This window comes from Patagioenas fasciata, chromosome 32 (genome assembly GCF_037038585.1).
Source record: "Patagioenas fasciata isolate bPatFas1 chromosome 32, bPatFas1.hap1, whole genome shotgun sequence".
Taxonomy (NCBI): domain Eukaryota; kingdom Metazoa; phylum Chordata; class Aves; order Columbiformes; family Columbidae; genus Patagioenas; species Patagioenas fasciata.
In genome coordinates, this window is record NC_092551.1 from 2,394,790 (window position 1) to 2,417,345 (window position 22,556).

At 64.0% G+C, this 22,556-nt stretch overlaps 1 protein-coding gene across 1 annotated transcript in view; it reads right to left on the reverse strand.

Moving 5' to 3' along the window:
• The window catches only part of CAMSAP3 (calmodulin regulated spectrin associated protein family member 3), a 49,951-nt gene extending 37,033 nt beyond the window's left edge, over positions 1-12,918 (reverse strand). Inside the window, exons 1-2 of the mRNA XM_071800630.1 lie at positions 12,522-12,918; positions 1,894-2,168 (exon numbers count right to left, since the gene is read on the reverse strand). Coding sequence (XP_071656731.1) covers positions 1,894-2,168; positions 12,522-12,669 — 423 coding nt within the window. The 5' untranslated portion in view covers positions 12,670-12,918. The remainder of the gene's footprint in view (positions 1-1,893; positions 2,169-12,521) is intronic.
• Between the last annotated feature and the right edge of the window lie 9,638 nt (positions 12,919-22,556).

Consider the following 22,556-nt stretch of genomic DNA (forward strand, 5'->3'; position numbering starts at 1 on the left):
AAAACCAGGGGAGGGGGAGACCCCCCCAAATTAGGAGGAAGGACACCCCCAAATTAGGGGAGATGGGGGACCCCACCCCCCCCACCCCCAAACTGGGCCCCCCCAGTAGGGGTGGGGTTAATGGGATCAGTCTGAGCCAATTAACGAGGCCTCAGTGCTAACGAGCTTAATGGGGGGGTAACCCGCCCAGTGCTTCTCACTGCCGACCCAGTGCTCCCAGTACCTCCCAGTTCCCCCCAGTACCTGCCCAGGATCTCCCAGTGCCCCCCAGTGCTCCCAGTACCCCCCAGTGCTCCCAGTGCCCCCCAGTTTGATGGGGTGCATGGGGGTGTCCTGGGAAGTGGGGGGTAGCCCCAGCACCCCCAGTGCCCCCAGTCCCTTCCCAGTCCCTCCCAGTGCCTCATACTCTCTCCCCAGTATCCCCCAGTCCCTCTCCAGTATCTCCCAGTCTCTCCCAGTCTGTCCCAGTCCCCACCAGTTTGATGGGGTACACGGGGGTGTCCTGGAAGGTGAGGGGCAGCCCTGGCACCCCCAGTCCCTCCAGTTTCTCCCAGTCCCCCCCAGTACTTCCCCAGTATCTCCCAGTGCCCACCAGTTTGATGGGGTGCACAGGGGTGTCCTGGAAGGTGGGGGGCAGCCCCGGCACCCCCAGTCCCTCTCCAGTATCTCCCAGTCTCTCCCAGTTCCCCCCAGTCCCTCACACTCCCTCCCCAGTATCTCCCAGTCCCTTCCAGTGCTCCCAGTTCGATGGGGCACATGGGGGTGTCCTGGAAGGTGGGGTCAGCCCCAGTGCCCCCAATCCCCCCAGTGCCCCCCAGTCCCTCCCAGTGCCTTATACTCCTCTCCAGTATCTCCCAGTCCCTCCCAGTGCCCACCAGTCCGATGGGGCCCACGGGGGTGTCCTGGAAGGTGGGGGCAGCCCCGGCACCCCCAGTGCCCCCAGTCCCTTTGCAGTCCATTCCAGTTCCCCCAGTCCCTTCCCAGTGCCCCCAGTCGCTCCCAGTGCCTCATACTCCCGCCCAGTGCCGACCAGTGCTCCCAGTCCCCCCATTGCGCACCAGTTTGATGGGGCGCTGCTGCAGGTCGGCGGGGCGCACGGGGGTGTCCTGGAAAGTGGGGGGCAGCCCCAGCACCCCCAGTCCCCTCCAGTGCCCCCCAGTTCCTCTCCAGTATCTCCCAGTCCCTCACACTCCCTCCCCAGTATCTCCCAGTCCCTTCCAGTGCTCCCCAGTTCGATGGGGCACATAGGGGGTGTCCTGGAAAGTGGGGGGCAGCCCCAGTGCCCCCAATCCCCCCAGTCCCCCCAGTCCCTCCCAGTGCCTTATACTCCTCTCCAGTATCTCCCAGTCCCTCCCAGTGCCCACCAGTCCGATGGGGCCCACGGGGGTGTCCTGGAAGGTGGGGGCAGCCCCGGCACCCCCAGTGCCCCCAGTCCCTTTGCAGTCCATTCCAGTCCCCCCAGTGTCCCCCAGTCCCTCTCCAGTATCTCCCAGTCCCTCATACTCCCTCCCCAGTATCTCCCAGTATCTCCCAGTGCCCCCCAGTGCCTCACACTCCCCCCCAGTGCCGACCAGTGCTCCCAGTCCCCCCATTGCGCACCAGTTTGATGGGGCGCTGCTGCAGGTGGGTGGAGCGCACGGGGGTGTCCTGGAAAGTGGGGGGCAGCCCCAGCACCCCCAGTCCCTCTCCAGTATCTCCCACTCTCTCCCAGTTCCCCCCAGTCCCTCACACTCCCTCCCCAGTATCTCCCAGTCCCTTCCAGTGCGCACCAGTTTGATGGGGCACATGGGGGTGTCCTGGAAGGTGGGGGGCAGCCCCAGCACCCCAGTCCCTCCCAGTGCCTCATACTCCCGCCCAGTGCCGACCAGTGCTCCCAGTCCCCCCAGTGCGCACCAGTTTGATGGGGCGCTGCTGCAGGTCGGCGGGGCGCACGGGGGTGTCCTGGAAGGTGGGGGGCAGCCCGCGGTGCCCCAGCAGGGCCAGCAGGGCGGCGTTGTCGCTGGGCGTGGCCAGGGGCGTGGCCGGGGGCGTGGCCGGGCCCAGCGCGTGGCGCCAGGCGCGGCAGTAGATGTCTGACGTCAGCAGTAACCGGGTGACCGGTGGCTTCAGGTGCTCCTGCTCGTATTGGTCCGTGTAGAACGGGTCGCGCAGCTCCTCGGGGACATTGCCTGGGGACAGGGGGGACATGGGGGTCACCATGGGGGTCACAATGGGAGGACATTGCCTGGGACAGGGGGGACAAGGGGGTCACAATATGGGGACATTGCCTGGGACACAGGGGGAACCCGGGTCACAATGAGGGTCACAATGGGGGGACATTGTCTGGGACATGGGGGACAGGGGTCACAATGGGGGTCAAAATGGGGAGACATTGCCTGGGAGAGGGGGGACATGGGGTCACAATGGGGGTCACAATGGGGGGACATTGTCTGGGGACATGGGGGACGGGGGTCACAATGGGGGTCAAAATGGGGGGACATTGCCTGGGAGAGGGGGGACATGGGGTCACAATGGGGGTCACAATGGGGGGACGTTGCCTGGGACAGGGGGGACATGGGGTCACAATGGGGGTCACAATGGGGGGACATTGCCTGAGACAGGGGGGACATGGGGTCACAATGGGGGGACATTGCCTGGGACAGGGGGGACATGGGGTCACAATGGGGGTCACAATGGGGGGATATTGCCTGGAAGGTGGGGGACATGGGGGTCACAATAGGGGTCACAATGGGGGGACGTTGCCTGGGACAGGGGGTACATGGGGTCACAATGGGGGTCACAATGGGGGGACATTGCCTGAGACAGGGGGGACATGGGGTCACAATGGGGGTCACAATGGGGGGACATTGTCTGGAAGGGGGGGAACCCGGGTCACAATGGGGGGACATTGCTTGGGAGGGGGGGAACCAGGGTCACAATGGGGGGACATTGCCTGGGACAGGGGGGACATGGGGTCACAATGGGGGTCACAATGGGGGGATATTGCCTGGAAGGTGGGGGACATGGGGGTCACAATAGGGGTCACAATGCGGGGACATTGCCTGGGAGGGGGGGAACCCGGGTCACAATGGGGGTCACAACGGGGGGACATTGTCTGGGACATGGGGGACAGAGGTCACCATGGGGGTCACAATGGGGGTCACCATGGGGGGAACATTGCCTGGGGACATGGCGGACGTGGGGGTCACAATCGGGGTCACAATGGGGGGACATTGCCTGGGACAGGGGGGACATGGGGGTCACAATGGGGGTCACAATGGGGGGACATTGCCTGGGACAGGGGGGGCATGGGGTCACAATGGGGGTCACAATGGGGGGACATTGCCTGGGACAGGGGGGACATGGGGTCACAATGGGGGTCACAATGGGGGGACATTGCCTGGGACAGGGGGGACATGGGGTCACAATGGGGGTCACAATGGGGGTCACAATGGGGGGACATTGCCTGGGACAGGGGGGACATGGGGTCACAATGGGGGTCACAATGGGGGTCACAATGGGGGTCACAATGGGGGTCACAATGGGGGGACATTGCCTGGGACAGGGGGGACATGGGGTCACAATGGGGGTCACAATGGGGGTCACAATGGGGGGACATTGCCTGGGACAGGGGGGACATGGGGTCACAATGGGGGTCACAATGGGGGTCACAATGGGGGGACATTGCCTGGGACAGGGGGGACATGGGGTCACAATGGGGGTCACAATGGGGGGACATTGCCTGGGAGGGGGGGGACATGGGGGTCACAATGGGGGTCACAATGGGGGGACATTGCCTGGGACAGGGGGGACATGGGGTCACAATGGGGGTCACAATGGGGGGACATTGCCTGGGACAGGGGGGACATGGGGGTCACAATGGGGGTCACAATGGGGGCACGTTGCCTGGGACAGGGGGGACATGGGGTCACAATGGGGGTCACAATGGGGGGACATTGCCTGGGACAGGGGGGACATGGGGGTTACAATGGGGGGACATTGCCTGGGAGAGAGGTGACATGGGGTCACAATGGGGGTCACAATGGGGGGACATTGCCTGGGAGGGGGGGGACATGGGGGTCACAATAGGGGTCACAATGGGGGGACATTGCCTGGGAGGCGGGGGGACATGGGGTCACAATGGGGGTCACAATGGGGGGACGTTGCCTGGGACAGGGGGGACATGGGGGTTACAATGGGGGTCACAATGGGGGGACATTGCCTGGGACAGGGGGGACATGGGGGTTACAATGGGGGGACATTACCAGGGAGGTGGGGGACATGGGGGTCACAATGGGGGTCACAATGGGGGGACATTGCCTGGGACAGGGGGGACATAGGGGTCACAATGGGGGTCACCATGGGAGTCACAATGGGGGGACATTGCCTGGGAGAGGGGGGACATGGGGGTCACAATGGGGGTCACAATGGGGGGACATTGTCTGGGACAGGGGGGACATGGGGGTCACAATGGGGGTCACAATGGGGGTCACAATGGGGGGACATTGCCTGGGAGAGGGGGGACATTGGGGTCACAATAGGGGTCACAATGGGGGGACATTGCCTGGGATGGGGGGACATGGGGTCACAATGGGGGTCACAATGGGGGGACATTGCCTGGGAGAGGGGGGACATGGGGGTCACAATGGGGGTCACAATGGGGGGACATTGCCTGGGACAAAGGGGACATGGGGTCACAATGGGGGTCACAATGGGGGGATATTGCCTGGAAGGTGGGGGACATGGGGGTCACAATAGGGGGTCACAATGCGGGGACATTGCCTGGGAGGGGGGGAACCCGGGTCACAATGAGGGTCACAATGCGGGGACATTGCCTGGGACATGGGGGACAGAGGTCACCATGGGGGTCACAATGGGGGTCACCATGGGGGGAACATTGCCTGGGGACATGGGGGACATGGGGTCACAATGGGGGTCACAATGGGGGGACATTGCCTGGAGACATGGAGGACATGGGGGTCACAATGAGGGTCACAATGAGGGGACATTGCCTGAGACATGGGGGACGTGGGGTCACAATGGGGGGACATTGCCTGGGACAGGGGGGACATGGGGTCACAATGGGGGTCACAATAGGGGGACATTGCCTGGGACAAGGGGGACATGGGGTCACAATGGGGGTCACAATGGGGGTCACAATGGGGGTCACCATGGGGGTCACCATGGGGGGAACATTGCCTGGGGACATGGGGGACATGGGGTCACAATGGGGGTCACAATGGGGGTCACAATGGGGGGACATTGCCTGCGACAGGGGGGACATGGGGTCACAATGGGGGTCACAATGGGGGGACATTGCCTGGAGACATGGAGGACATGGGGGTCACAATGAGGGTCACAATGAGGGGACATTGCCTGAGACATGGGGGACGTGGGGTCACAATGGGGGGACATTGCTTGGGACAGGGGGGACATGGGGTCACAATGGGGGTCACAATAGGGGGACATTGCCTGGGACAGGGGGGACATGGGGTCACAATGGGGGTCACAATGGGGGGACATTGCCTGGGACAAGGGGGACATGGGGTCACAATGGGGGTCACAATGGGGGGGACATTGCCTGGGAGGGGGGGGACATGGATCACAATGGGGGTGACCATGGGGGTTCATTGCCTGGGACACGGGGACAGGGGTCACAATGGGGGTCACCATGGGGGGACATAGGTGTCACAATGGGGGGACATTGCCTGCGGACACGGGGGTCACAATGGAGGGACACAGGGGGGTCACATGGGGACATGGGGGCATCACCAACGTGGGGACAAAGCGGGGGTCACCAACACAGGGGACACCTGGAGCTGTCACCAACACGGGAGTGTCACCCACATGGGGACACGGGGTCACCAAGCTCTGGGGACACCTGGAGCTGTCCCCAACGCGGGAGTGTCACCAACATGGGGACATGGTATCACCACCCCCTGGGGACACCTGGAGCTGTCGCCATCCCCTGGGGGACACCCAGACTTGTCACCAACCTGGGGGATGTGGGGGTGTCACCATGGGGACACACGAGTGTCACCAGCCCCTGGGGACACCAGGACTTGTCACCCATCAGGGTGACACCCAGAGCTGTCACCTGCCCATGGGGATACCTGTCACCACCCCTGGGGACACACAGAGCTGTCACCACCCCTGGGGACACACAGAGCTGTCACTAACCCAGGGGACACGGGGATGTCACCAACCCAGAGGACGCAGGTGTCACCAGCACAAGGGACACTCAGACTTGTCAGCAACCCCAGGGGACACCTGGAATTGCCACCTGCCCATAGGGACACCCGGAGCTGTCACCAACCCCCTGGGGACACCCATACTTGTCACCAACCCAAGGGACACCCGGACTTGTCACCAACCCTGGGGACAGGGTGTGGCCTTGGGACCAGCTGTGGAGCCACCATGGGGCCACAGACCCACCATAGACCCACCATGGGGCTGTGGACCCATAGCTACGTACCCACCACAGACCCCTCATTGCCTTGGACCCATCCAGGAACCCATCACAGACCCATAGACCCATCTATGGACCCACCATGGGGCTGTGGACCCACCTATGGAACCACCACGGACCCACCATGGGGCTGTGGACCCATCTATGGACCCATCGATGGAATCACCATGGACCCACCGTGGGGCTGTGGACCCATCTACAGGCCCACCACAGACCCACCATGGGGCTACAGACCCATCTATGGACCCACCACAGACCCACCATGGGGCTGTGGACCCATCTATGGACCCACCACGGAACCCCCATAGGGCCTTGGACCCACCATGGGGCTACAGAGCCATCTATGGACCCACCACGGAACCCCCATAGGGCCTTGGACCCACCATGGGGCTACAGAGCCATCTATGGACCCACCACGGAACCCCCATGGGGCCTTGGACCCACCATAAGGCAACAACTTGTTCGTTGCCACAAGATCACTCCTGGACCCACAACTACGTACCCACCACAGCCCCATGGCTACAGGCCCTTGGACCCACCCATGGACCCACAATGACGGATCTGACCCACGGCAACAGCCACAGACCCACCATGGAATCATCATGGCCAAGACCAGAGACCCACAGCGATGGAGAACCCACAGCCAATGACCCACGGTCAAGGTCCCCCCATGAACCAATGACCACAGACCATTAAGGAGACCCCCAAGGCCACAATCCCATCATGGACCCACAAAGTCCCACCATGACTTGATGACCATGGATCCCACCATGGACCCAAAGCCATGGAGACCCCCAAGGGCCAACGAGCCAATGGACCCACAGCCAAAGCCCAACCATGAGCTGATGAACACAGACCCAACCCCACAGAGACCCCCATGGCCAATGAGCCAATGGGCCCACAGCCAAAGCTCAACCATGACCTGATGACCACGGACCCAACTCCATGGAGACCCCCATGGCCACAGCCTCACCACAGATTCATAAAGTCCCACCATGAGCTGATGACCACAGATCCCACCACAGACCCATGGCCATGGAGACCCCCCATGGCCACAACCCCATCATGGACCCACAAAGTCCCACCATGACCTGATGACCATGGATCCCACCATGAACCCACAGCCATGGAGACCCCCAAGACCCAACGAGCCAATGGACCCACAGCCAAAGCCCAACCACGAGCTGAAGACCACAAGCCCAACCCCATGGAGACCCCCAAGGGCCAATGAACCACCATGTACCCACCAACCCCACCATGAGCTGGTGACCACGGACCCAACCACAGCCGCACAGCCCCAAAATGGGCCAACAAGGGTTGGAGACCCCAGCAGCCAATGAACCACCACAGACCCACCAACCCCACCATGAGCTGATGACCATGGATCTCACCATGGATCTACGGCCATGGAGACCCCGAATGGTCAATGAGCCAATGGACCCACAGCCAAAGTCAACCATGAGCTGATGACCACAGATCCAAACCCCTGGAGACCCCCAATGGCCAATGAACCACCATGGACCCAACCATGGAGACCCCCAAGGGCCAATGAACCACCATGAACCCACCAACCCCACCATGACCTGGTGACCATGGACCCAACCATGGAGACCCCAATGGCCAATGAACCACCATGGACCCACCAACCCCACTGTGACCTGGTGACCATGGACCCAACCATGGAGATCCCCAAGGGCCAATGAACCACCATGGACCCACCAACCCCATCATGACCTGATGACCACAGATCCCACCATGGACCCACAGCCCCAACATGGGCCAACAAGGGTTGGAGACCCCAACAGCCAATAAACCAACACAGACCCACCAACCCTACCATGACCTGAAGACCATGGATCCCACCATGGACCCACAGCCATGGAGACCCTCATAGGCCAACGAGCCAATGGACCCACAGCCAAAGCCCAACCATGATCTGAAGACCATGGACCCAACCCCATGGAGACCCTCAATGGCCAACACGTCAATGGACCCACAGCCAAAGTGCAACCACGAGCTGAAGACCACAAACCCAACCCCATGGAGACCCCCATGGCCACAGCCCCACCACAGATTCACAAAGTCCCACCATGATCTGATGACCACAGATCCCACCATGGAGACCCCCAAGGGCCAACGAACCACCATGGACCCACCAACCCCACCATGAGCTGGTGACCACAGATCCCACCACAGACCTATGGCCATGGAGACTCCCAAGGCCCAACGAGCCAATGGACCCACAGCCAAAGCCCAACCACGAGCTGAAGACCACAAACCCAACCCCATGGAGACCCCCAGTGGCCAATGAACCACCATGGACCCACCAACCTCACCATGACCTGGTGACCATGGACCCAACCATGGAGACCCCCAATGGCCAATGAACCACCATGGACCCACCAACCCCACCATGACCTGGTGACCACGGACCCAACCATGGAGACCCCAATGGCCAATGAACCACCATGGACCCACCAACCCCACTGTGACCTGGTGACCATGGAGACCCCCAGTGGCCAATGAACCACCATGAACCCACCAACCCCACCATGACCTGGTGACCATGCACCCAACCATGGAGACCCCCAGTGGCCAATGAACCACCATGGACGCACCAACCCCACCACGACCTGGTGACCATGCACCCAACCATGGAGACCCCAATGGCCAATGAACCACCATGGACCCACCAACCCCACTGTGACCTGGTGACCATGGAGACCCCCAGTGGCCAATGAACCACCATGAATCCACCAACCCCACCATGACCTGGTGACCATGGACCCAACCATGGAGACCCCCAAGGGCCAATGAACCACCATGGACCCACCAACCCCACCACGACCTGGTGACCACAGACCCAACCATGGCTGGAAGGGACCCCCGGACGCCTGGGTCCCTCCAGATGGGGTGGGGACCCATTCTTGGGGGGCAGGTGGGGCCGTGGGTGCAGGTGGGTGCACCCAGCCCAGGGCCACGCCCAGTGTGGGACTGGGAACACGGCCCCACCCTGGGGACACAATGGGCATTGGGTGCACCCAGCACCCATGGGTGCACCCAGAGACACACCCAGCACCCACGGGCCCATCTGGCACTCATGGACTCATCCTGCACCCACACAGCACCCATGGGTGCACCCAGAACACAAAGACACATCCAGCACCCATGGGTGCTCCCATAGGCACACCCTGCACCCACGGGCCCACCTGGCATGCATGGACTCATCCTGCACCCCCACAGCACCCACGGGTGCACGCAGCACCCACAGACACATCCAGCACCCACAGGCCCACCTGGCACCCATACAGCACCCATGGGTGCACCCAGCACCCACAGACACATCCAGCAGCCATGGGTGCTCCCACGGGCACATCCAGCACCCACGGGCCCACCTGGCACCCATGGACTCATCCTGCACCCACACAGCACCCATGGGTGCACACAGCAACCCACAGCACGCACCAAGCACCCACAGCACTGACCCAGCACCCACAGACACACAGCACCCATCCTGCACCCATGGCACCCATAGACCCATTGTACTCACACAGCACCCACTCAGCACCCATAACACCCATCTTGCACCTACGGCACCCATGGGTGCACCCACAGACACACAGCACCCATCCTGCACCCATAACACTCATCCTGCACCTACAGCACCCATGGGTGCATCCACAGATGCACAGCAACCATGCTGCACCCATGGCACCCACGGCACCCACCTTGCACCTACAGCAGCCATGGGTACACACAGCACCCAGAGATGCACAGCACCCATAGCATCCATCCTGCACCTACAGCACCCCTGCAGCACCCATCTTGCACCTACAGCACCCACGGGTGCACCCCTTATGCCAACAGACCCACAGCACCCATAGGTGCACCCCCCAACACCAACAGACCCACAGCACCCATGGGTGCACCCTCATAGCACCCAGAGACCCACAGCACCCATCCTGCACCCCCCCAGCACCCATGGCTGCACCCCCAACACCAATAGACCCACAGCACCTATGGGTGCACCTCCATAGCACCCACAGACACACAGCACCCATGGGTGCACCCCCAACACCAACAGACACACAGCACCCATCCTGCACCCCCACAGCACCCACAGCACCTATAGGTGCACCCCCATAGCACCCACAGACCCACAGCACCCATGGGTGCACCCTCAACACCAACTGACCCACAGCACTCATGGGTGCACCCCCAGCACCAACAGACCCACAGCACCCATCCTGCACCCCCACAGCACCTATGGGTGCACCCCCCAGCACCCAAAGACACACAGCACCCATGGGTGCACCCTCATAGCACCCAGAGACACACAGTACCCATCCTGCACCCCCACAGCACCCGTGGCTGCACCCCCAACACCAACAGACCCACAGCACCTATGTGTGCACCCCCCAGCACCCACAGACACACAGCACCCATGGACCCACAGCACCCATGGGTGCACCTCCATAGCACCCACAGACACACAGCACCCATGGGTGCACCCCCAACACCAACAGACACACAGCACCCATCCTGCACCCCCACAGCACCCACAGACACACAGCACCCATGGGTGCACCCCCAACACCAACAGACACACAGCACCCATCCTGCACCCCCACAGCACCCACAGACACACAGCACCCATGGGTGCACCCCCCCAACACCCACAGACACACAGCACCCATCCTGCACCCCCACAGCACCCACAGACATACAGAACCCACGGGTGCACCCCCCCAACACCCACAGACACACAGCACCCATGGGTGCAACCCTCAGTACCCACAGACACACAGCACCCATGGGTGCACCCCCCCAACACCCACAGACACACAGCACCCATCCTGCACCCCCACAGCACCCACAGACATACAGAACCCACGGGTGCACCCCCCAACACCCACAGACACACAGCACCCATGGGTGCAACCCTCAGTACCCACAGACACACAGCACCCATGGGTGCTGGGTCCGCACAGGGGGGGTGTAAACCAGACTCCCCCGCCCCGGACGCCTGGGTCCCTCCCTCCCAGGATCGGGCCCCTCCCCGGGTCCAAAGGGCGCTGGGCTGAGGGGACTTTGACCAGGGCGGGGGAACTGGGAGAACTGGGAGGGACTGGGAAGGACTGGGAGGAGGCACAGGGAAACCCCCCCAAAATGGGATGGGGGGGGCAGGGGAGACACCCCAAAACAGGGGGGTGAAATATGGGGGGGTCAGCCCAATACTGGGGGGGGGACACACACATGGGGGGTCCCTCTATTAGGGGGGAAATTGGGGGGGGGGAATGGGGGGGTCCCCAAGAGCCAAGGGGGACATGGGGGGATCCATCTCCTTGAGGGGGGGTTCCTCTCCTGGGGGGGGCATATGGGGGATCTCCCTTTTTGGGGGGGACACATGGGGGGGGTCCATCTGCTTGGGGGGGAGGGTCACAGGGTGTCCCCCCATCACCCCTGGGCGGGGAGGGGGGGGGGGGGTTCACACCCCTCCCTCCCTCCCCCCCCCCAACACCGCATGGGCGGCGCCGCAGGGGTTCCCGCCCTGTGACGTCACACCGCGACGTCACACCCACCGCCCCCCCCCCCAACCCAGACTGCAACAAAAGCAGGGAACGGGGCGGGGAACCCCCCCAGGACCCCTCCCCCCCCCCGGTACCGGACACCCCCTACGATCCCCCCCCCCAATATAGAGCATCCCCCCCATAACCACGGTACAGCGACCCCCTCCCCAATATAGAGCATCCCCCCCATAACCACGGTACAGCGACCCCCTCCCCAATATAGAGCATCCCCCTAATTACACCGGAGCATCCTCCTCCGTGCACCGTGACCCCCCCGGTATTACATCCCCCCCCCATGCACCGTAACCGCGGTACCGGGACCACCCCCCCAATATAGAGCATCCCCCTAATTACACCCCGAGACCCCTCCCTTTACACGGTGCCCCCCCCCCCGCTGCATAACGACCCCCAGCACGCCCCCCATGCCCGGTTCACCGTAACCCCCCCCACCCCGGTACCGCCCGCCCCTCATCCCGGTACCCACCCCCCGGTGCCGGGCCTACCCGCGCCTCCGTAGCCGGTGGCGATGGCCCAGGCGAGGCTGGCGGCGCTCCGAGCCCTCGCCCCGTCGTACTGGTCGAGCGGGCGGATCTCGGGCACCAGGAAACCCCGGCGCATGGCCGCGGTGGCGGCGGGAGGAGCCGCCACCATCCCCGGGGCCGCGGCGGCCTCAGCGGCGGGGCCCGGCCCGGCCCGGTTCAGTTCGGTTCGGTTCGGTGGCGTTCGGGTCGCTTTCGGATACGTTCGGCTCCGCTTCGGGTGGGCTCGACGGGGTTTCGGGTGGAGTCGGAAAGGCTTCGGGTGGGTTCGGGGGGTTTCGGGTGGGTTCGGAGAGGGTTCGGGTGGGTTCGGCAGCGGGCGCGGCCCCGGGAGGGAGCGTGGCGCGAGCGCCAGGTGCGGGGAGGGGAGGGGGGGGGGGGGGGGCGGGGCCGGGGCACGTGACTGCAGGTGCGCCCCGCCCACTCCTGTTCCCGCGGGAAAGGGGCGGGGCCTGGGAACACTGGGGATACTGGGAGGGACTGGGGGAGCAGAGCCCCTGGGGCTACTGGGGACACTGGGGATACTGGGGATACTGGGGACACTGGGAGGGACTGGGGGAGCAGAGCCCCTGGGGGTACTGGGGATAATGGGGATACTGGGGATACTGGGGATACTGGGAGGGACTGGGGGAGCAGAGCCCCTGGGGGTACTGGGGATAATGGGGACTGGGGATAATGGGAACACTGGGGATAATGGGAGAGACTGGAGATACTGGGAACACTGGGGATACTGGGAGAGACTGGGGGAGCAGAGCCCCTAGGGATACTGGGAACACTGGGGATACTGGGAGGGACTGGGGGAGCAGAGCCCCTAGGGATACTGGGAACACTGGGGATACTGGGAGAGACTGGGGGAGCAGAGCCCCTAGGGATACTGGGAGGGACTGGGGATAATGGGAGCAACTGGGGGAGCAGAGCCCCTGGGGGCACTGGGGATACTGAGGATACTGGGAACACTGGGGATAATGGGGACTGGGGATAATGGGAACACTGGGGATACTGGGAGAGACTGGGGGAGCAGAGCCCCTGGGGGCACTGGAGGTACTGAGGATATTGGGAACACTGGGAGGGACTGGGGATACTGGGAACACTGGGGATACTGGGAGAGACTGGGGGAGCAGAGCCCCTAGAGATACTGGGAGGGACTGGGGATAATGGGAGCAACTGGGGGAGCAGAGCCCCTGGGGGCACTGGGGATACTGGAAGGGACTGGGGATACTGGGAACACTGGGAGGGACTGGGGGAGCAGAGCCCCTGGGGGTACTGGGAGGAACTGGGAGGTACTGGGGGCTCTAGTGGCACTGGGGATACTGGATGGACTGGGGATACTGGGAGTGACTGGGACAGCAGAGCCCTGTGGGGATACTGGGAGGGACTGGGAGGAACTGGGGGCTCTGAGCGGCACTGGAGTTACTGGGAATACTGGATGGACTGGCTGGGAACTGGGGATACTGGAAGCACTGGGAGAGCAGCACCTCGGGGAGGCACTGGGGATACTGGGGATACTGGGAGAGCAGAGCCCCGGGGAGGCACTGGGGATACTGGGAGCACTGGGGAGGGACTGAGGGCTCGAAGGGACATTAGGGACACTGGTTGGACTGGGGTGCAGCTCAAAGGGGCACTGGGGATACTGGGGATACTGGGGGAACTGGGAGGACAGGCTGACACTGGGGGTACTGGAGGCATCTCCCCATGTCCCAGTGTCCCCGTGTCCCCATCCCCTGTGTCCATGTCCCCCATGTCCCCCATGTCCCCCATGTCCCCATGTCCCCCATGTCCATGTCCCCCATGTCCCCCATGTCCCCCATGTCCCCCATGTCCCCCATGTCCATGTCCCCCATGTCCCCATCCCCTGTTTCCTTATCCCCCATGTCCCCCATGTCCCCTGTGTCCATGTCCCCCGATGTCCCCTATGTCCCCATCCCCTGTTTCCTCATCCCCCATGTCCCCTATGTCCCCTGTGTCCATGTCCCCCATGTCCCCTATGTCCCCATGTCACCATCCCCTGTTTCCTTATGCCCCATGTCCTCCCATGTCCATGTCCATGTCCCCATGTCCCCATCCTCCATGTCCATGTCCCCCCATGTCCCCTATGTCCCCATGTCACCATCCCCTGTCTCCTCATCCCCCGTGTCCCCCATGTCCCCTGTGTCCATGTCCCCCATGTCCCCTATGTCCCCATGTCCCCATCCCCTGTTTCCTTATTCCCCATGTCCCCCATGTCCATGTCCCCATGTCCCTGTGTCCCCATCCCCTGTTTCCCCATCCCCCGTGTCCATGTCCCCCATGTCTCCCATGTCCCCATCCCTTGTGTCCATGTCCCCTATGTCCATGTCCCCGTGTCCCCGCTCAGCCCCCTCGGGCCCCTCCCCGTGTCCTATTTTCCACCAGTGGCCATGGCAACGCGGGGACCGACACGGGACACGGGGAGGGGACACGGCGGGGACACGGGGGGGACACGGGGGGGACACGGGGGGGGGACATGGCGGGGACAGCGGCCACGGGGGGGCGGGATGGATGGGGACATGCAGGGGACACGGGAGCATTGGTGGGGGCACGGGAGGGACAGGGATGGGGACACAGAAGGGACATGGGGAGGATGGGGACACACAGGGGACACGGGAGCATCAGTGGGGACTTGGGAGGGACAGGGATGGGGACATGGGGACACGGGCATGGGGACATGGGATGGATGGGGACATGGAGGAACATTGGGACACAGGGGATGGGGACATAGGGGATGGGGACATGGGATGGATGGGGACATCGGGACATGAAGGGACGTGGGGACACAGGGGATGGGGACATGGGATGGATGGGGACATTGGGACATGAAGGGACATGGGGACACAGGGGATGGGGACACAGGGGATGGAGACATGGGGACACAGGGGATGGGGACATGGGATGGATGGGGACATTGGGACATGAAGGGACATGGGGACACAGGGGATGGGGACACAGGGGATGGAGACATGGGGACACAGGGGATGGGGACATGGGATGGATGGGGACATGGAGGAACATTGGGACACAGGGGATGGGGACATAGGGGATGGGGACATGGGATGGATGGGGACATCGGGACATGAAGGGACGTGGGGACACAGGGGATGGGGACACAGGGGATGGAGACATGGGGACACAGGGGATGGGGACATGGGATGGATGGGGACATCGGGACATGAAGGGACATGGGGACACAGGGGATGGGGACATGGGATGGATGGGGACATCGGGACATGAAGGGACATGGGGACACAGGGGATGGGGACAGGGGATGGATGGGGACATCGGGACATGAAGGGACATGGGGACATAGGGGATGGGGACAGGAGATGGATGGGGACATCGGGATATGAAGGGACATGGGGACATAGGGGATGGGGACAGGGGATGGATGGGGACATTGGGACATGAAGGGACATGGGGACACAGGGGATGGGGACATGGGATGGATGGGGACATCGGGACATGAAGGGACATGGGGACATAGGGGATGGAGACACAGGGGATGGGGACATCGGGACATGAAGGGACATGGGGACACAGGATGGGGACACAGGGACATGGAGGGGACACAGGAGCATTGGTGGGGACACGGGAGGGACAGGGATGGGGACATGGAGGGGACACAGGAGGGATGGGGACACAGTGTCATGGGTGGGGACATGAGGACACAAGGAATGGGGACATGGAGGGACATGGGGACACAGAGGGACATGGGGACACAGGGGATGGGGACATGGGGACATGGAGGGACATGGGAACACAGAGGGACATGCGGACACAGGAGATGGGGACATGGAGGGACATGGGGACACAGGGGATGGGGACATGGGGACATGGAGGGACATGGGGACACAGAGGGACATGCGGACACAGGAGATGGGGACATGGAGGGACATGGGGACACAGGGGATGGGGACACAGGGGATGGGGACATGGGGACATGGAGGGACATGGGGACACAGAGGGACATGGGGACACAGGGGATGGGGACATGGAGGGACATGGGGACACAGGGGATGGGGACATGGGGACATGGAGGGACATGGGGACACAGAGGGACATGGGGACACAGGGGATGGGGACATGGGGACATGGAGGGACATGGGGACACAGAGGGACATGGGGACACAGGGGATGGGGACATGGGGACATGGAGGGACATGGGGACACAGGGGATGGGGACACGGAGGGACATGGGGACACAGGGGATGGGGACATGAAGGGACATGGGAACATGAAGGGACATGGGGACACAGGGTTTGGGGACACAGGATGGATGGGGACATGGGGACATGGACATGAGAGGGATGTGGGGACACAGGAGTGAGACGGTGGGGACAAGGAGGGTGCACTGGGGACATGGAGGGGGGGACACAGCACAGTGTCCCTGTCCCCAAGCAGGTGACACCCTGGGGACCTCCCTGACACCCCCTCTCCCCCACCCCCAATCCCAGGGGACCCAGGCGTCCGGGACACCCTTGGGTGGGGGAGGGGCGAGGGTGTGGCCACAGGGCCCCTCCCCCCCTTCTCCCAGTTCAACCAGTTGAACCGGCTGAACTGGGACGGGAAGGGGGGGAGGGGAGGGGCCCCGGACGCCTGGGTCCCACGGGCGCTGTGGGGGAGGGGCAGCCCCGGACGCCTGGGTCCCCTCCCCACCCCCCGTTAATCCCCGGCACCGGCTGGAGCCGCCGGGGGCCCCTTAAGAGGCTTAACGGGCCGGGGGGGGAGGGGAGGGGGCACCCAAATCACCCCCGCACCCACCCCCCCATTGCACCAGCACCCACCTCTTGACCCCCCCCAGCAACCACCCCCCACCTCGTGACCCCCCCCAATTGCACCCCCAAAGCACCCAACCCCACCATGAGCACGCTGACCCCCCCATTGCACCAGCACCCACCTCCTGACCCCCCCCATGCACCCACCCCACACCTCCTGACCCCCCCATGCACCCCCCAAGCACCCAACCCCACCATGAGCACCCTGACCCCCACCCACCCCCCAGCACCCACCTCCCACCTCCTGACCCCCCCCATGCACACCCAAAGCACCCACCCCCCTATGGGCACCCAACCCCCCCATTGCACCCATCCCCCATCTCCTGACCCCCCATGCACCCCCAAAGCACCCAACCCCCCATGAGCACCTTGACCCCCCACCCACCCCCCAGCACCCAGCCCCCACTTCCTGACCCCCCCATGCACCCCCCAAGCACCCAACCCCCCCATGAGCACCCTGACCCCCCCTTTGCACCCACCCCCCACCTCCTGACCCCCCCCATTCACCCCCCAAGCACCCAACCCCCCATGAGCACCATGACCCCCCCATTGCACCAGCACCCACCTCCTGACCCCCCCATGCACCCCTAAGCACCCAGCTTTCTATGAGCACCCTGAACTCCCACCCCCCCTCAGCACCCACCCCCCACCTCCTGACCCCCCCATGCACCCCCAAAGCACCCACCCCCTATGAGCACCATGACCCCCCCATTGCACCAGCACCCACCTCCTAACCCCCCCAAGCACCCACCCCCCCTATGAGCACCCTGACCCCCCAACCCCCCATCTCCTGACACCCCCCATTTGCACCCCCCTATCCTATGAGCACCCTGACCCCCCCAGCACCCATCTCCTGACTCCCCCCTTATACCCCCCTACGGCACCCACCCCCACCATGGGCACCCTAACCCCCCCCCCATTTGCTCCCCACATCCTATGAGCACCCTGGCCCCCCCAAGCACCCTGACCCCCTCCCCCCCAGCACCCACCACCTGACCCCCCCCCGTGCACCCCCAAGCACCCCCCCATGAGCACCCTGACCCCCCCCCAGCACCCATCTCCTGACCCCCCCCTTATACCCCCCTAGGGCACCCACCCCCACCATGGGCACCCTAACCCCCCCCCATTTGCCCCCCCCATCCTATGAGCACCCTGACCCCCCCAAGCACCCTGACCCCCACCCCCAGCACCCACCACCTGACCCCCCCCCCGTGCACCCCCAAGCACCCCCCCATGAGCACCCTGACCCCCCCAGCACCCATCTCCTGACCCCCCCCTTATACCTCCCTAGGGCACCCACCCCCACCATGGGCACCCTAACCCCCCCCATTTGCCCCCGCCATCCTATGAGCACCCTGACCCCCCCAAGCACCCTGACCCCCACCCCCAGCACCCACCACCTGACCCCCGCCCCGTGCACCCCCAAGCACCCCCCCATGAGCACCCTGACCCCCCCAGCACCCATCTCCTGACCCCCCCCCTTATACCCCCCTACGGCACCCACCCCCACCATGGGCACCCTAACCCCCCCCCCATTTGCTCCCCACATCCTATGAGCACCCTGACCCCCCCAAGCACCCTGACCCCCTCCCCCCCAGCACCCACCACCTGACCCCCCCCGTGCACCCCCAAGCACCCCCCCATGAGCACCCTGACCCCCCCCCAGCACCCAGCACCCCCCACTTGGGTGCTCACGCGTGTGCAAGGGGGTGTTGGGATGTGTGCACACGTGTGCGAGGGAGCTGCACATGTGCAAGGGGGGGGGTGCGTGTGCAAGGGGGGGTGCGTGTGCAAGGGGGGGTGTGCAATGGTGCGTGTGCAAGGGTGAGTGTGCAAGGGGTCGCACGCATGTGGACACGTGTGCAAGGGACCTTTGCTTGTGCAAATGATGCTCACGCGTGTGCAAGGGTGCGTGTGCAAGAGGTGAACGCAGGTGGGGCCAACCCCAGAGCACCCTCAGCAGGTCCCACCCAGGTCCTGCACCCACCCCAGGTCCCACCCAGGTCCTGCACCCACCCCAGGTCCCACCCAGGTCCTGCACCCACCCCAGGTCCCACCCAGGTCTTACACCCACCCCAGGTCCCACATTGTCCCCAGGTCCCACCCAGGTCTTACACCCACCCCAGGTCCCACTCAGGTCCTACACCCACCCCAGGTCCCACATTGTCCCCAGGTCCCACCCAGGTCTTACACCCACCCCAGGTCCCACCCAGATGCCACCCAGGTCCTGCACCCACTCCAGGTCCCACCCAGGTCCCACATTGTCCCCAGGTCCCACCCAGGTCTTACACCCAACCCAGATCCCACCCAGGTCCCACATTGTCCCCAGGTCCCACTCAGGTCCTGTGCCCACCCCAGGTCCCACTCCAGGTCCCACATTGTCCCCAGGTCCCACTCAGGTCCCAAACCCACCCCAGGTCCCACCCAGGTCCCACATTGTCCCCAGGTCCCACCCAGGTCCGGCACCCACCTCAGGTCCCACCCGGGTCCCAAACCCACCCCAGATGCCACCCAGGTCCTGCACCCACCCCAGGTGCCACCCAGATGCCACCCAAGGTCCCACACGCACCCAGGTGCCACCCAGATGCCACCCAGGTCCCGCATCCATCTCAGGTCCCACCTGAAGACCCACCCCAGGTCCCAACCCCTCAGCAGATCCCACCCCTGGTCCCACTCAGGTCCTGCACCCACCCCAGGTCCCACATTGTCCCCAGGTCCCACCCCAGGTCCTGCACCCACCCCAGGTCCCACCCATGTCCTACACCCACCCCAGAGCACCTCTGGTCCTGGGTCCCAAACCCTCTGCAGATCCCACCCCCAGGTCCCACTCAGGTCCTGTGCCCACCCCAGGTCCCACTCCAGGTCCCACATTGTCCCCAGGTCCCACTCAGGTCCCAAACCCACCCCAGGTCCCACCCAGGTCCCACATTGTCCCCAGGTCCCACCCAGGTCCGGCACCCACCTCAGGTCCCACCCGGGTCCCAAACCCACCCCAGATGCCACCCAAGTCCCAAACCCACCCCAGGTCCCACCCAGATGCCACCCAAGGTCCCACACGCACCCAGGTGCCACCCAGATGCCACCCAAGGTCCCACACGCACCCAGGTGCCACCCAGATGCCACCCAGGTCCCGCACCCACCTCAGGTCCCACCTGAAGACCCACCCCAGGTCCCAACCCCTCAGCAGATCCCACCCCAGGTCCCACCCGGGTCCCACATTGTCCCCAGGTCCCACCCGGGTCCCAAACCCACCCCAGGTGCCACCCAAGGTGCCACACGCACCCAGATGCCACCCAGATCCTGCACCCATCCCACGTGCACCCCACATCCCCCACCCACTCCAGGTCCCACCCCAGGTCCCACATTGTCACCAGGTCCCACCCAGGTCCTGCACCCATCCCAGGTCCCACCCGAGGTGCCACCCAATCACCCCCCCTCCCACTGCAGGAGGGACCCAGGCGTCCGGGCACGGTCCTGCCCCCACCCCGTGGGTGTTCCTGGTTCTGCGACTGTCACCCTTGGGTGGCATTGGGGACACAGTGCTGGTGACACTGGGGACTGTCACTGTCACTGCCACCCATGGGTGGCACTGGGGACACAGTGCTGGTGACACTGGGGACTGTCACTGCCACCCATGGGTGGCACTGGGGACACAGTGCTGGTGACACTGGGGACTGTCATTGTCACCCATGGGTGGCACTGGGGACACAGTGCTGGTGACACTGGGGACTGTCACTGTCACCCATGGGTGGCACTGGGGACATAGTGCTGGTGACACTGGGGACTGTCACTGTCACCCATGAGTGGCACTGGGGACACAGTGCTGGTGACACTGGGGACTGTCACTGCCACCCATGGGTGGCACTGGGGACATAGTGCTGGTGACACTGGGGACTGTCACTGTCACCCATGGGTGGCACTGGGGACACAGTGCTGGTGACACTGGGGGCTGTCACTGTCACCCATGAGTGGCACTGGGGACACAGTGCTGGTGACACTGGGGACTGTCATTGTCACCCATGGGTGGCACTGGGGACACAGTGCTGGTGACATTGGGGACTGTCACTGCCACCCATGGGTGGCACTGGGGACACAGTGCTGGTGACACTGGGACTGTCACTGCCACCCATGGGTGGCACTGGGGACACAGTGCTGGTGACACTGGGGACTGTCACTGCCACCCATGGGTGGCACTGGGGACACAGTGCTGGTGACACTGGGCCTGTCACTGCCACCCATGGGTGGCACTGGGGACATAGTGCTGGTGACACTGGGGGCTGTCACTGTCACCCATGGGTGGCACTGGGGACACAGTGCTGGTGACACTGGGGGCTGTCACTGTCACCCATGGGTGGCACTGGGGACACAGTGCTGGTGACACTGGGGACTGTCACTGTCACCCATGGGTGGCGCTGGGGACACAGTGCTGGTGACACTGGGGACTGTCATTGTCACCCATGGGTGGCACTGGGGACATAGTACTGGTGACACTGGGGACTGTCATTGTCACCCATGAGTGGCACTGGGGACACAGTGCTGGTGACACTGGGGACTGTCATTGTCACCCCGGGGTGGCACTGGGGACACAGTGCTGGTGACACTGGGGGCTGTCACTGCCACCCCTGGGTGGCACTGGGGACACAGTGCTGGTGACACTGGGGGCTGTCACTGCCACCCCTGGGTGGCACTGGGGACATAGTGCTGGTGACACTGGGGACTGTCACTGTCACCCATGGGTGGCACTGGGGACGCAGTGCTGGTGACACTGGGGGCTGTCACTGCCACCCATGGGTGGCACTGGGGACATAGTGCTGGTGACACTGGGGACTGTCACTGTCACCCATGGGTGGCACTGGGGACACAGTGCTGGTGACACTGAGGGCTGTCACTGCCACCCATGGGTGGCGCTGGGGACACAGTGCTGGTGACACTGGGGACTGTCACTGTCACCCATGGGTGGTGCTGGGGACACAGTGCTGGTGACACTGGGGACTGTCACTGTCACCCATGGGTGGCAGTGGGGACATAGTGCTGGTGACACTGGGGCTGTCACTGTCACCCGTGGGTGCTGACACTGTCACACCTGGCTGGCGCTGTCACCCATGGGTGCTGGAGTGACACCCAGGGACTGTCGCTGTCACCTGTGGGTGCTGGCAGTGCCACCAAGGACCCGGTGTTGTCACCCATGGGTGCTGGGGGGGTGGCAGCGGGG